This window comes from Megalops cyprinoides, chromosome 21 (genome assembly GCF_013368585.1).
Source record: "Megalops cyprinoides isolate fMegCyp1 chromosome 21, fMegCyp1.pri, whole genome shotgun sequence".
Lineage (NCBI taxonomy): Eukaryota > Metazoa > Chordata > Actinopteri > Elopiformes > Megalopidae > Megalops > Megalops cyprinoides.
In genome coordinates, this window is record NC_050603.1 from 11,210,768 (window position 1) to 11,222,306 (window position 11,539).

General features: G+C 44.7%; 1 protein-coding gene across 1 annotated transcript in view; it reads left to right on the forward strand.

The window, feature by feature from the left end:
* The window catches only part of ash1l (ash1 (absent, small, or homeotic)-like (Drosophila)), a 34,018-nt gene extending 27,697 nt beyond the window's left edge, over positions 1-6,321 (forward strand). Inside the window, exons 19-26 of the mRNA XM_036555110.1 lie at positions 97-363; positions 833-919; positions 1,543-1,633; positions 2,799-2,937; positions 3,138-3,310; positions 4,133-4,299; positions 4,878-5,337; positions 6,119-6,321. Coding sequence (XP_036411003.1) covers positions 97-363; positions 833-919; positions 1,543-1,633; positions 2,799-2,937; positions 3,138-3,310; positions 4,133-4,299; positions 4,878-5,337; positions 6,119-6,207 — 1,473 coding nt within the window. The 3' untranslated portion in view covers positions 6,208-6,321. The remainder of the gene's footprint in view (positions 1-96; positions 364-832; positions 920-1,542; positions 1,634-2,798; positions 2,938-3,137; positions 3,311-4,132; positions 4,300-4,877; positions 5,338-6,118) is intronic.
* The last annotated feature ends 5,218 nt before the right edge of the window (positions 6,322-11,539 follow it).

The following is an 11,539-nucleotide window of genomic DNA, read 5'->3' on the forward strand; positions in this document are numbered from 1 at the left end:
ATAGGCAAGCCATTGCGTCTGGTCCAAGGCTGCTGTATTAAATGCATCCTAAATCACCCTTTGTTCCGCCCTTGCTTCGCCTCTTCACGGATGCAGAAATTCTACGGCCGCAAGTCCTCCGTAGGCCGCGACGTCTGCCGGCTGCGCAAGGCCTACTACGGGGCGCGGCACGAGGCCGCCGTCCAGATCGACGAGATCGTGGGCGAGACGGCCAGCGAGGCCGACAGCTCCGATTCGCTGGAGCGGGACCACGCCCACCACGGGGGCGGGCCGGGGTCTCACGACAAGGACGATGACGTCATCCGCTGCATCTGCGGGATGTACAAGGACGAGGGCCTGATGATCCAGTGCGAGAAATGCATGGTGAGGTGGAGAGGGAGAGAGGGGGAGGGAGGGAGAGGGAGCAAAACAGCTGAGCAGTATGGGGTTATTTCATTTTGAAGGGGAGAAAATGTGGACTGATAGTGTTCGTGCTCATTTAAAATGACTGTTTTTCCAAATGTTTTTACAAGGAAGCTGTCTGTTGTATTCATTTTGCTAACCAGTGATTTGTGTGTAAATGTGAACATGTGAGGTTCCTGCTTGTCTCGAAGGTTGCACTGTCAGCACTGTGTATGCTAGCATAGCCTGACACTCCTCCTCACTCATGTGAGCTGCATTTGCAGTTACATAAACGTAATGGGACCTAGGGGAACCCGGGCAGAGGTGCGCGTGAGCCGTGAAGGGTCTGTGCAGGAAGGGGGAAGCTGCTGAACTCGCTGTGGGGAGCGGGAACAGGGGTTTTAGGGGTGCGGGTGACAGGACACGTCCCCCTTCTCTCTGCCCCCCACAGGTGTGGCAGCACTGTGACTGCATGCGGTTGGAGGCCGAGGTGGAGCACTACCTGTGTGAGAGATGTGACCCCCGGCCTGTGGACAGGGTGGGTGTTTCCTCCTCTCCTTCTGCCCTTTTTACCCGCTGGTCACCAGTGGCATGCTGTAGCTGCATGCTTAACCCATATGCTCAAGGGCTCCTGTCAGGCTCCTGTCAGAAAAAAGCATTCTGGGTATACTGTGGGCAGCGATGTGCCTGGACTCTGGGCCTGCCCACTGTTAAATCGGGAATGGCCAGCATACTGTCAGCTTGGGTCAATTGGCTGTGGACGCTCTTCTGGCGTGGGCTTTCAGCTAAAGCAGGCCAATGGAAACGTGACTTTAAGGACTGATTGCCTCACTTCAGCTGATTGAAACACTTGAAGTTTTGAAATTGTTATTCATGTAAAGAAGAGCTTCAGATCATGTAAAGAGAGCAGGACCTTCAGATCAATTTTTTGTTTCCACTGAGATAACTATAATGTAAAGGTAATGGATTCTGGAAAAAGTCATCGGGTAGAGTAGATGTGACAAGCACTGAGGTGTTTTTTTTTTTTTTGTGCCAGCCCTTCTTTTCATGACTCCCGATGCAGCATATCCCGTCTCGTGATGCGTTTCCTGTCTCGTGATGCGTTTCCTGTCTCGTGATGCCTTTCCTGTCTCCTGATGCGTTTCCTGTCTCCTGCTGCAGGAGGTGCCCATGATCCCGCAGCCCAGTTACGCCCAGTCCGGCTCCATCTACTACATCTGCCTGCTCCGGGACGACCTGCTGCTGCACCAAGGTCACCCTTCAGCCTCTCAGCGATTTACGACGCAAAGGGATACTTACAACAGACACAGTATTAAAGCAGATGGGACGGGGTGAGAAGTAAAACACTAGGACCAGGCTCAGCACCAGGAGAAAATACAGAGGGGTGCAGCTGCAGTCCACGGGGGTGCACGAAAAAATCGTAAATACTGTGTAGACATCGGGATGTAAGGAGACAACTAGGGATGCACCAAGATCCATCCGGGGGTATAATGCACCCCTAAGCACCCCCATAGCGCCGGGCCTGATTAGGATGCAGCAGCAACACATTACTCATTTCACACTGAAAATACAGTTTTATCAGATGCAAGGAACTGTGTGCAGCACAGATCAAAAGACGGGTAATATGTTGGGGGGGGGGGGCATGGCAGGGTGAAAGATGGTTAGGGCGTTCAGTGAGCCATGAACTGAGGAATGGCTGAGCAGTGGAGTGTGGAGGTATTGCTCAGACAGGTGTGTCTTTAGGAGATAACAATGGCCTGTATAACCTATCCTTATTATTCCTGCAAAATTTATACTTATTTTGTCATTATAATTTGTGATTGTCCCTTTATGCAAGAGGGTATTTACCAAAGGCATTAAAGCATTAAGGTTAAGTACTGTGCTCCAGGTACCTAAGGTCACCTTGGCTGTGTTACCACCACACGATACTGAGTGTGTCTGTAAGTCCGTAAATGTTATGTTCGTAAATTTTATGCATACTGAGAAGGAGCAGGACTTATAACCGAAAGGTTGCTGGTTTGATTCCCCATTGGAGCACTGCTGTTGTACCCTTGGCCTCAGGCAAGGCATTTAATCCAGAATTGTCTCAGTAAATATCCAAGCTGTATAAATGGATAACGTAAAAAGTTGTAACCTATGTATAAGATTGTTTGCTCCATGCCAACAGTGTAATGTATGTAATGTTGATATTGTTAGTTCATTTGGTTGTTTTGATGATTGTGGTTTCTGTTTCTCACACTTGCTTTATGTGCATTTCTCTATCACTTGGTGTGTGACACTCACCTAACTGCCAGCTATGGGTGTGCAGAGCGATCTGTGTTTATCGCTGTAAGATGCCTCTGCAGATGCCCGGATTTGCTTTTATCCACAGTGCCTCTGTGAGATGACTCTGTCGGATCTCTGTGTGATCTGTGCAGGTGACTCCGTGTACTTGATGCGGGACAGCCGACGCACCCCGGACGGCCAGCCAGTCAGACAATCGTACCGTCTCCTGTCCCACATCAACAGAGACAAGCTGGACATCTTCCGAATCGAGAAGCTGTGGAAGAATGAGAAGTAAGGGAGGGGGTAGGGGTGGAGCGTAGCACAAAGAAACAAATTTGGACTTGGACAAATTCTAGCTGCTAGAGTAAGATCCAGGTGCATATTTTAAATTGAAGAAATATAGAAATATAGGACTATAGAAGCGCATGATTTCAGCTTGTGACTCTGTTTCTACCTCCTCTCTCTGCCCGATCTCTTTCTGCGCCCCGTAGAGGTGAGAGGTTTGCGTTTGGCCATCACTATTTCCGCCCCCACGAGACCCACCACTCTCCCTCGCGCCGCTTCTACCACAACGAGCTGTTCCGTGTGCCGCTCTACGAGATCATCCCTCTGGAGGCTGTGGTGGGAACCTGCTGCGTGCTGGACCTCTACACCTACTGCAAGGGTGAGACCATCCACACGCACATACACCTCTACACCTACTGCAAGGGTGAGACCATCCACACGCACATACACCTCTACACCTACCGCAAGGGTGAGACCATCCACACGCACATATACGTCTACACCTACCGCAAGGGTGAGACCATCCACACGCACATATACCTCTACACCTACCGCAAGGGTGAGACCATCCACACGCACATATACCTCTACACCTACTGCAAGGGTGAGACCATCTACACGCACATACACCTCTACACCTACTGCAAGGGTGAGACCATCCACATGCACATATATCTCTACACCTACTGCAAGGGTGAGACCAAATACCTGTACATGTATAGTTAGGTAGTTAGCTGTATTTCTGAAGTTTTGTTAGATATATAATAAAATGAACTAGTTTTCAAGGTTTGGTTTAACCTTCAGCTAAACCAGCTTCACATGCTCTGATTACCGCCACTTCTTAGGGAATCAAGCTAGCTGTATAGCTGACTGTTATCTAACGCAGTTCAGTGTAAAAATAAAACAACCTAAGCTTACAGATAAGTAGGTTGTTAAACTTATTAGTATTCAAGCTGTAACAATGTACACTGCAAAACTCACTGAATAATTGAGGCAAAAATGTAATTAAGCCTGGATGAGTGAAGAAACAATCTTGACACCTGCTATAACGGTGAGATCTGCACTCTCCTGCTGTGTCTCTTATCCAACCTGTTATGAATGCGGTCCGTATTATCTTCAGAGCCGTGAACACATCTGTGAGGCGCGGTGTAAAACGGCCACTGACAGAGACGTGTCTGACTCCTCGCCCCTCCTTCCCCAGGCCGCCCGAAGGGCGTGAAGGAGCAGGACGTGTACATCTGCGACTACCGCCTGGACAAGTCGGCCCACCTCTTCTACAAGATCCACCGCAACCGCTACCCCGTCTGCACCAAGCCCTACGCCTTCAACCACTTTCCCAAGAAGCTGGCCCCCAAAAGGGACTTCTCGGTGAGGGGAGGTGTCTGTCAGAAGGCACAAGCTGTGAATGTCACACGGCATGAAGTGGAGCCATGTTAGTTAGCTAGCCAAGTTATTCCTATATAGAGTAATACAACCACACAGACTGTAGACCCACCTCTTCAAACTGCATCTTGGTTCCACCTCAATCCCTGCCCCTTAACACCTCCTACTTTTAGTGCTTGTTGTTTTATTTTACCTGTAGTATCGCAGTGTGTTTTGGATTCTGTGATCTAGTGACTTACGTATCGTAGTGTACTTGTCTTGTGTTTCCTTGTCTAGTCAGGTTGCACAAGTTAACTTGTGGTAGGGCTTGAAGAGTGTTATGCTCACGCTCACTGGTCTGACACTGTTATTCATTCAGCTTGAATGGATACACTTATGTTCTATTGTGCTGGAAGTTTGTCCTGATAAGAAATGAAACGATAATAGTAATAATAATAATAATAGTAATAATAATAATTCAGTACACATTTTAGGCAGTTTGTGCACAGTTCTTTAAATGGCACTGCTTGCGTCCCAAAGTCTTGTGTGATAGAAGTGAGTGAATGAGTGTGCTTCTCCCCCAGCCTCACTATGTGCCAGACAACTACAAGAGGAACGGGGGACGCTCGTCCTGGAAGAGCGAGCGGCCCAAGCTGAGGGGGAAGGACGGCGGGGGCTGCGAGGACGAGACGTCGCCGGGCGACCCGCGGGTGTGCGACGGGGGCGGCGGGTCCCGGCCCGACACCGAGGAGGGAGCCGCCGAGGGCGACCTGGATGCGGCCCAGGGGGAACCCCCGCCCGTCCCGGCCCACCCGACCCCACCCCCTCTGACCCAGCCCCCGCAGGACCGGGGGGCGGAGCGGGAGGAGGAGGACGAGGAGGAGGAGGAGGGGGAGATGGAGGAAGGCTCGGCGGAGCGGGCCGAGGCCCTGGAGTCGCCCGCCCCCTCCCTCCAGCACTCGGAGCCGGAGAGGAGGGAGGCACAGAGGGAGCGCCTGAACAAGATACTGCTGAGCCTCCTGCACCGAGTGCCCAGCAAGAACGGTGAGCCCCGCGGCCTCCCCACTGCAGCCGCTCACACGCAGCATCACTCTTCATTTCCACTCTTAAACGTTGTTTCCCCCGGCAGAGTGCCATAGTAATCCGATGGCCATGACTAGCAAGGAATTCACAGCTTGATCCTGGAGGGCTTTTGTGTGTTCTTGTGTTTTTTTCCCTCAACAAAATATGAAAAGGCTAAAGATGGGTTTCTCTGTAAAATCTGCAAAATACAGATGATGACACTTTTCTTCTTTTTCTAAATTGTGTGCATTTATTTGTCTTATGCAAATAATGACAAGTTAACTTGTGGATTACACCACTAGAAGTAGTATTTTGCACTTAAATACCAAAGTGCATGTGTGGCATATCTGATTGTCAGCACAAAAGTAGTGAAATTTAGTGTTGTGTCTGATACTCTGTCCCATATCTTAAACAGTTATTTATTTATTGCTGGCAAGCATAAGGAGGATGGCAGTATAGCATAGTGGTAAGGAGCAGGGCTTGTAACCGAAAGGTTACTGGTTCCCTCACTGCGGCACTGCTGTTGTACCCTTGGGCAAGGGTACTTAACCCACAATTGCTTCATCAATTTATACAGTTGGATATTTACTATCATGTGAAAATTGTAACCTAGGTAAGTCTGGATAAGAGCTTCTGCTAAATGACGATAATGTAATGTAATGTAAGGAGCAAAGCACAGTCCACACATACACCAGCAGCTGGCAGTGAGGAAGGACCATGGTTAGGAATGTAATATTACCGTGTCTCTGCCTCTGTCTTTCAGTCATCGATGTGACCTACCTCCTGGAGGAGGGGTCCGGGCGCCGGCTGCGCAGACGGACGCTGGGATTGGGCGACTTCGGCAGGAAGTGATGAGACCAGCCGCAGACGGCAGCCACACTCCCCCTCGGTCACGCCCCGGGGAAGACAGGGGGAATGAGAGGAAGGAGGGAGTCAGAGGGTGGAGAGACAGAGTGCGGCAGAGCGGGGGAGGTGCCTCTCCTCTCCTTCATGTCCCGCCCTCCCGGGTCTGTCCTCCTCTCCCGTCTCTCGGGGGGACAGACAGGGGGACACCGTGGACACTGTGGGAGGGGAACTGTGCAAGCTGGTGGAGAAAGAAACGGTTGGGGGTTGGGGGTGGGTTTTGGGGGGTGGGCACCAGGAGGTGGAGGTGAAGCGTTGTGCGATTTGACGAGGCGAAGGATCACCAACATTTAAAAATGAACCGCCGCCCCTGTCAGGAAAAGAGGGACTCGCTTAAGACTTGAAACAAAACGGACATTCAGACACAGTAAAGCAGACACACTAAACCAGCGAGGAGAAGAACGCTGGGAGAAAAGCGACTGATAACGGTGGACACACTAACGAAGCGTGGACGCTCCAGCTACGAGGGTTGGCTGGAGGGCTGTCTGTACCCACGGCGACCCACAAGCGGCTGACACTTTGTCACCTAGCCGCGTGAGATAAGGAACCTGACTGAAACGCAGAATGCGAGGGACAGACAGGGACAGACAGGTGTAGAGTAGACACAGCGAGACACAGTGTCACCGAGCGAGGATGGCAGAGGTGGCGGACACAGGAGAAGCAGGCAGCACGCAGTGGCAGTCTGCAGTTTAATGACATCGTAGACGTAATTTGTTCTTGAAAAGATTGATCAGTGAAGCCTGAGAGCTCGAGCGCGCGGTCAGTTGTCAGAAGAACCAAAGCTTGTACTTTGCGGGGCGGTTATGTGGCAGTTTGCGACCTTGTCACCAACAAGCCTCAGTCAATTAGACAAGCAGTCAGGTGTCTGAAGGCTCTTTAAAGTGCCAGCTCTGCTCACTGTCACGCCTTAGGACTTGTCCAGAGTCCAGACTGGTCTGTGTAAGTTTGAGAATTCCCAGAATTCTGCAAAATAAAAGGGCTTGACAGCAACTCAACTGTTAATGGAAAAGCATAAAAAAAATCAATGTTGAAAAGAACATAGTATTTGACCTATTGCTCATATTTTCTGTGTATTTTCCGGGGTGGTGGGGGTGGGGGGCAGTGTTGATCTCATGGGTTTGTTTGAAAATTGTGTGTCTGGTTGCCATGGAGAATGTTTTTAAATATTGTGATGAGATTTTTAACAGTATGACCTAAGACGGGACAGTGACCTACTAGACAGAGACATCCCAGTGGGAAGGGACCGTCACAGAAAGACAGATTTAGAAACTGACAGAAAGTTGTACAGTGCCAAGTTGTATATAGACTGGAATTATGTGAGCAGTCTCAAAAAGCAATATCTTGATAATGGATTTTCATTGTATTGTATAGGACCCAGCCCATGAAGCCCAACATGTATTAAATATTATTGTTATTATTATTATTACTGCTGTTATTCTTATTGTCGTTATACATAAGCTTGGAACTTTCAGCAGTGAATGACAGAGGAAATCAAAATAATTTTTTTTTTTGTTACGTATATATGTTAAGTAAACCTTGATCCTGAGAGAGACGGAGAGGAGAAGAGAATTGTCTGCCTGGCTTCTTAGAAGACATTGGGACAAATTGGTGGCAATGACACGATGATTGTTGTCACTGTAATTATTATTATTATTACTTTTGAAAGATAACTGAAGTTTCTCAGTTTTGCTGCACAGTGTTGAACACTAAAAAAAAAAAAAAAACCCAACATGAAAATGTAATATTTTCAAAGGTGACAGAGAAACGAAACGAAACATAACTGTCAGCTAAATATCATGTTCCTGATTGATTGATCTTTTTTAATGGAAAAAAAAAGTTCCAATTTTTTGTGAAATCAGTTGTACATGCGATGCTTGTATTTCTGTGTTTTGTGTGATTTGTTTTTTGTTTTTTTTTTAGACAATCACGAGTTGCTAACATTGTAAACGGATAGACTGGCAGACATTGTGTTTGTACGGTTCGTCCAGTTTTATTCAATTCTGGTTCAAAGTTTGTAATTATAATTCTACGGTTGCAACGATGCTGTCTGTTTTTACTTTTTTTTTGTTTTATATTTTCTTTTTTTAATAAAAAGCACTACATTATTTCCAAAAGAAGATTTATTATTGTCCTGACAAATAAGATTGTGGTTATTAGGATTATTTATCTAGTATGCCTGAAAGCAACCTGGCTGACATTTTTTGTCAAGATTTTACTTTTAGAAAAAAAAAAATACAAAGCAAAAAATAAAGATAATTTATTGCCCAGTAATGTTTTGGATTTTGATCTTTGTAAGGAGAAAAAAAGATTGACAATACTGATTTAAAAATGTTGGATGCAATATGTAACATTTCATCTTATTACTATTACTCTTATTCGTTTTAAAAACTGAACAATTGAGAAAGAAATTACCTGCATCTTTATGGAACAGAAGTAGAATATTAAACCAAAATATTTTTATTTAGAAAAAAAAAGTGTCATTCTGTGTTTGTGTTGATGTCTGTCGTGTTTAGAAGAGATCCATGCGTAGGGTAAGTACAAATACAAAATCTTGACTGTTGGTATACACAGTTGTTGTATAATATTACCATTACTTACAGCTGTTTTGTACTGTTTTTCCATGTGTAGTTTTCATAAATTACATTAATATTGATAATGAATATGCACGTGAAGTTATTAGTTTAGAAAGACTAGTAAGACTAGTCAAATTGCATTAAATTAATGCAGAATAATTAAATGGTCTACCTTAAAACATCTATAAGGCAACTTCAAACAAGAGCTTATACAGCAAAAGGACATTTCAGTGATATTTTACATCATGTAAAAATAGCCCGACACACATATTGTGCACCACTGACTTTATTTGCTATTTACAGACAAGCACATGCAAGAGACATCTGTCATGGCAGGGAAATAGCAGATTTGCAGGAGGCTGTTAGAGTCTGGGGAAAATACACCAAGTTACAGAACCAACACCTCCACAGCTGGGTAGAGGAAGAGCAGAGGATCCCTTTACACATGCAGAACCAATAAATAACCCGGTATTAACATCTGAACACCATTACAAATCCGGTCTGCGACACTAACTCGGATATACAGAAATGAATATTACAAAAATAAACTCACTCACTGATTTCAACAAGCTGAACAGTTTGTCACAATCACTTCAACAGGCCGTCTTTCAGAGCCATTATATTCCTGAGGTTTTTGTTGTAGATGGTTGTTTTTTTTTTTATTGTCTAATGTGGCATTAGCCACCAACGTCTTCATTACTAAGCTAATGGTAATGAAATGCTAATGGTAACACCTTACCTAATGTGATACCTTAACTCTAACTCTATATATACAGAAATATTGAATCAGTGTTCATATCCTTAGCTTACTGTACACATAGACTGTTTAACAAAATAACCAACTTCAAGCCCTCTATGCATCAGGCACAGACTCCCAACTAATAGAATCCTAATGGTTTTCCCATTTATCTGAACAATTCCCTATTGTTAGTACCTTTCGGGAGGAGCAGTTTACCCACACCCACTCAGTCCGAGCATGAAGAAGCTTGATTTTTAAATTTTTCATTATTATTATTTACTATTAGTTCCTTTCATTTTTGAACACCACACAGAAATAAATGTAATCTCCACTAATTCATTCTTTGATAGCTCCAGTGATTATGCTGGAATACTACTGTATAACACAGAATTTTAATCAGCTCCATCAAGGTTTTTGTTATTCTGTTCATATAATTTCTTCATATCATTTGTCATTTGTGTTACATGAAGTCCTGGGGTTTCAAAGAGGGGTATAAATTAGGTCCAACACCTACTCTTTCTTATTGTGTCCAAGAGCTTTGTCTGTATTCAGCCTAAGGACTAAGGACTTGTGAATACTTTAGAGCAGTGCTGTTGAGTATTCCCACTTCCCCATGCAACACTCCCCTCCCTTGACACATGATTGGTGCCCCACCTGTCCCTGGCATCTCTGATTGGCTCCTGTTCTCATGTAAACCAATCTGACAAGTCCCACTAAGACTCCTGTCAGAAGTCATTTATGCTTGATGTACACAGAGCTTTACAATCCCATTACACAGTATACCAATGGCAGGCAGTCCTTGTTTAACTAAGCTAAAATTACAATCATAAGTATCAACATAAAATTACAGCCATACAATATTCTCACACTTCAGTGTCTCCGATGCACTCACAAGAAGGTGTATGCTTGATTACTTCAGTGTCTAACAGCTAGCACATATTAGCAAGAACAGCTGATATCCCCTCGAGCAATACAAATAAATTTAACCTTAAATGTTCTTCTCAGACTTTACAATTTCATTGTACATTCATCATTCAACAATCCAAGAGTAGTCAATCACTAAAATCAACTACTAAAAATCAACTGCTAATCTCTGAACACAGTCCACAATTTACACAGTTCATAGAGTAATGCTACAGACAATATATATAGAAATGCATCAAAATCCATTCAGAGGTCCTGTAAGAATAGCAATTACTTTTGTGTAGAAGAGGCTCTTTGAACATGTTGCAGTTCATCACAAAATAGTGGGAATTTGACCAAAATTTAAGAGTTCATTCTACTATATAATTAACTTATTAATGAAAGAGCAATATAGAGTAAACTGTTGTCTCATTTACTGGACTATGTCAGTTGTTTGCAGCAGACATTTTTTAATTCACTATTTTTTTTCTACATAAAAGGCCATACATATTCACAAGCTCAATCTTTTCCTAATGCTATAGCTATATAGTACAGCGTATTACAGTGTAGTTATACCTCTTTACTTTTGGTGATTGCCTGCCCATTTTATTTCATTATTCCATTTCATAGCTGTCAGCATTTCCCTGGAAGAGTGAAGTCACCCCCTGACAGAGGACAGTGCCACCATAATCTCCTCATGGTGACCAATGAGATGAAAGGGATCCACAATGAAAATGAAATCTATGTAGACACGGGTAATATGAAATCCAAAATGTAAGTAATGTATTTAAAGGCATTTAAATTAAATTTACATTATGCAATAAATTATAAAAATGGCTGCCACGCTCATATATGCCACATGCTAGCGTACATTTTAAGTGAGCACCTGGATGAATACCTGTATGATAAGTATCATTCACATGGCAGCAAAGGATACCTGCAGAAGGGAGCTACAAAACAAGGCAAAACTATAATGAAAAATTTCAGGGTGCAAATTACATCCTGAGCACACCATTATTTTTTTTCTCCCTGTCTACCTGCACATTGGGTTCCTTACTCTCAGACC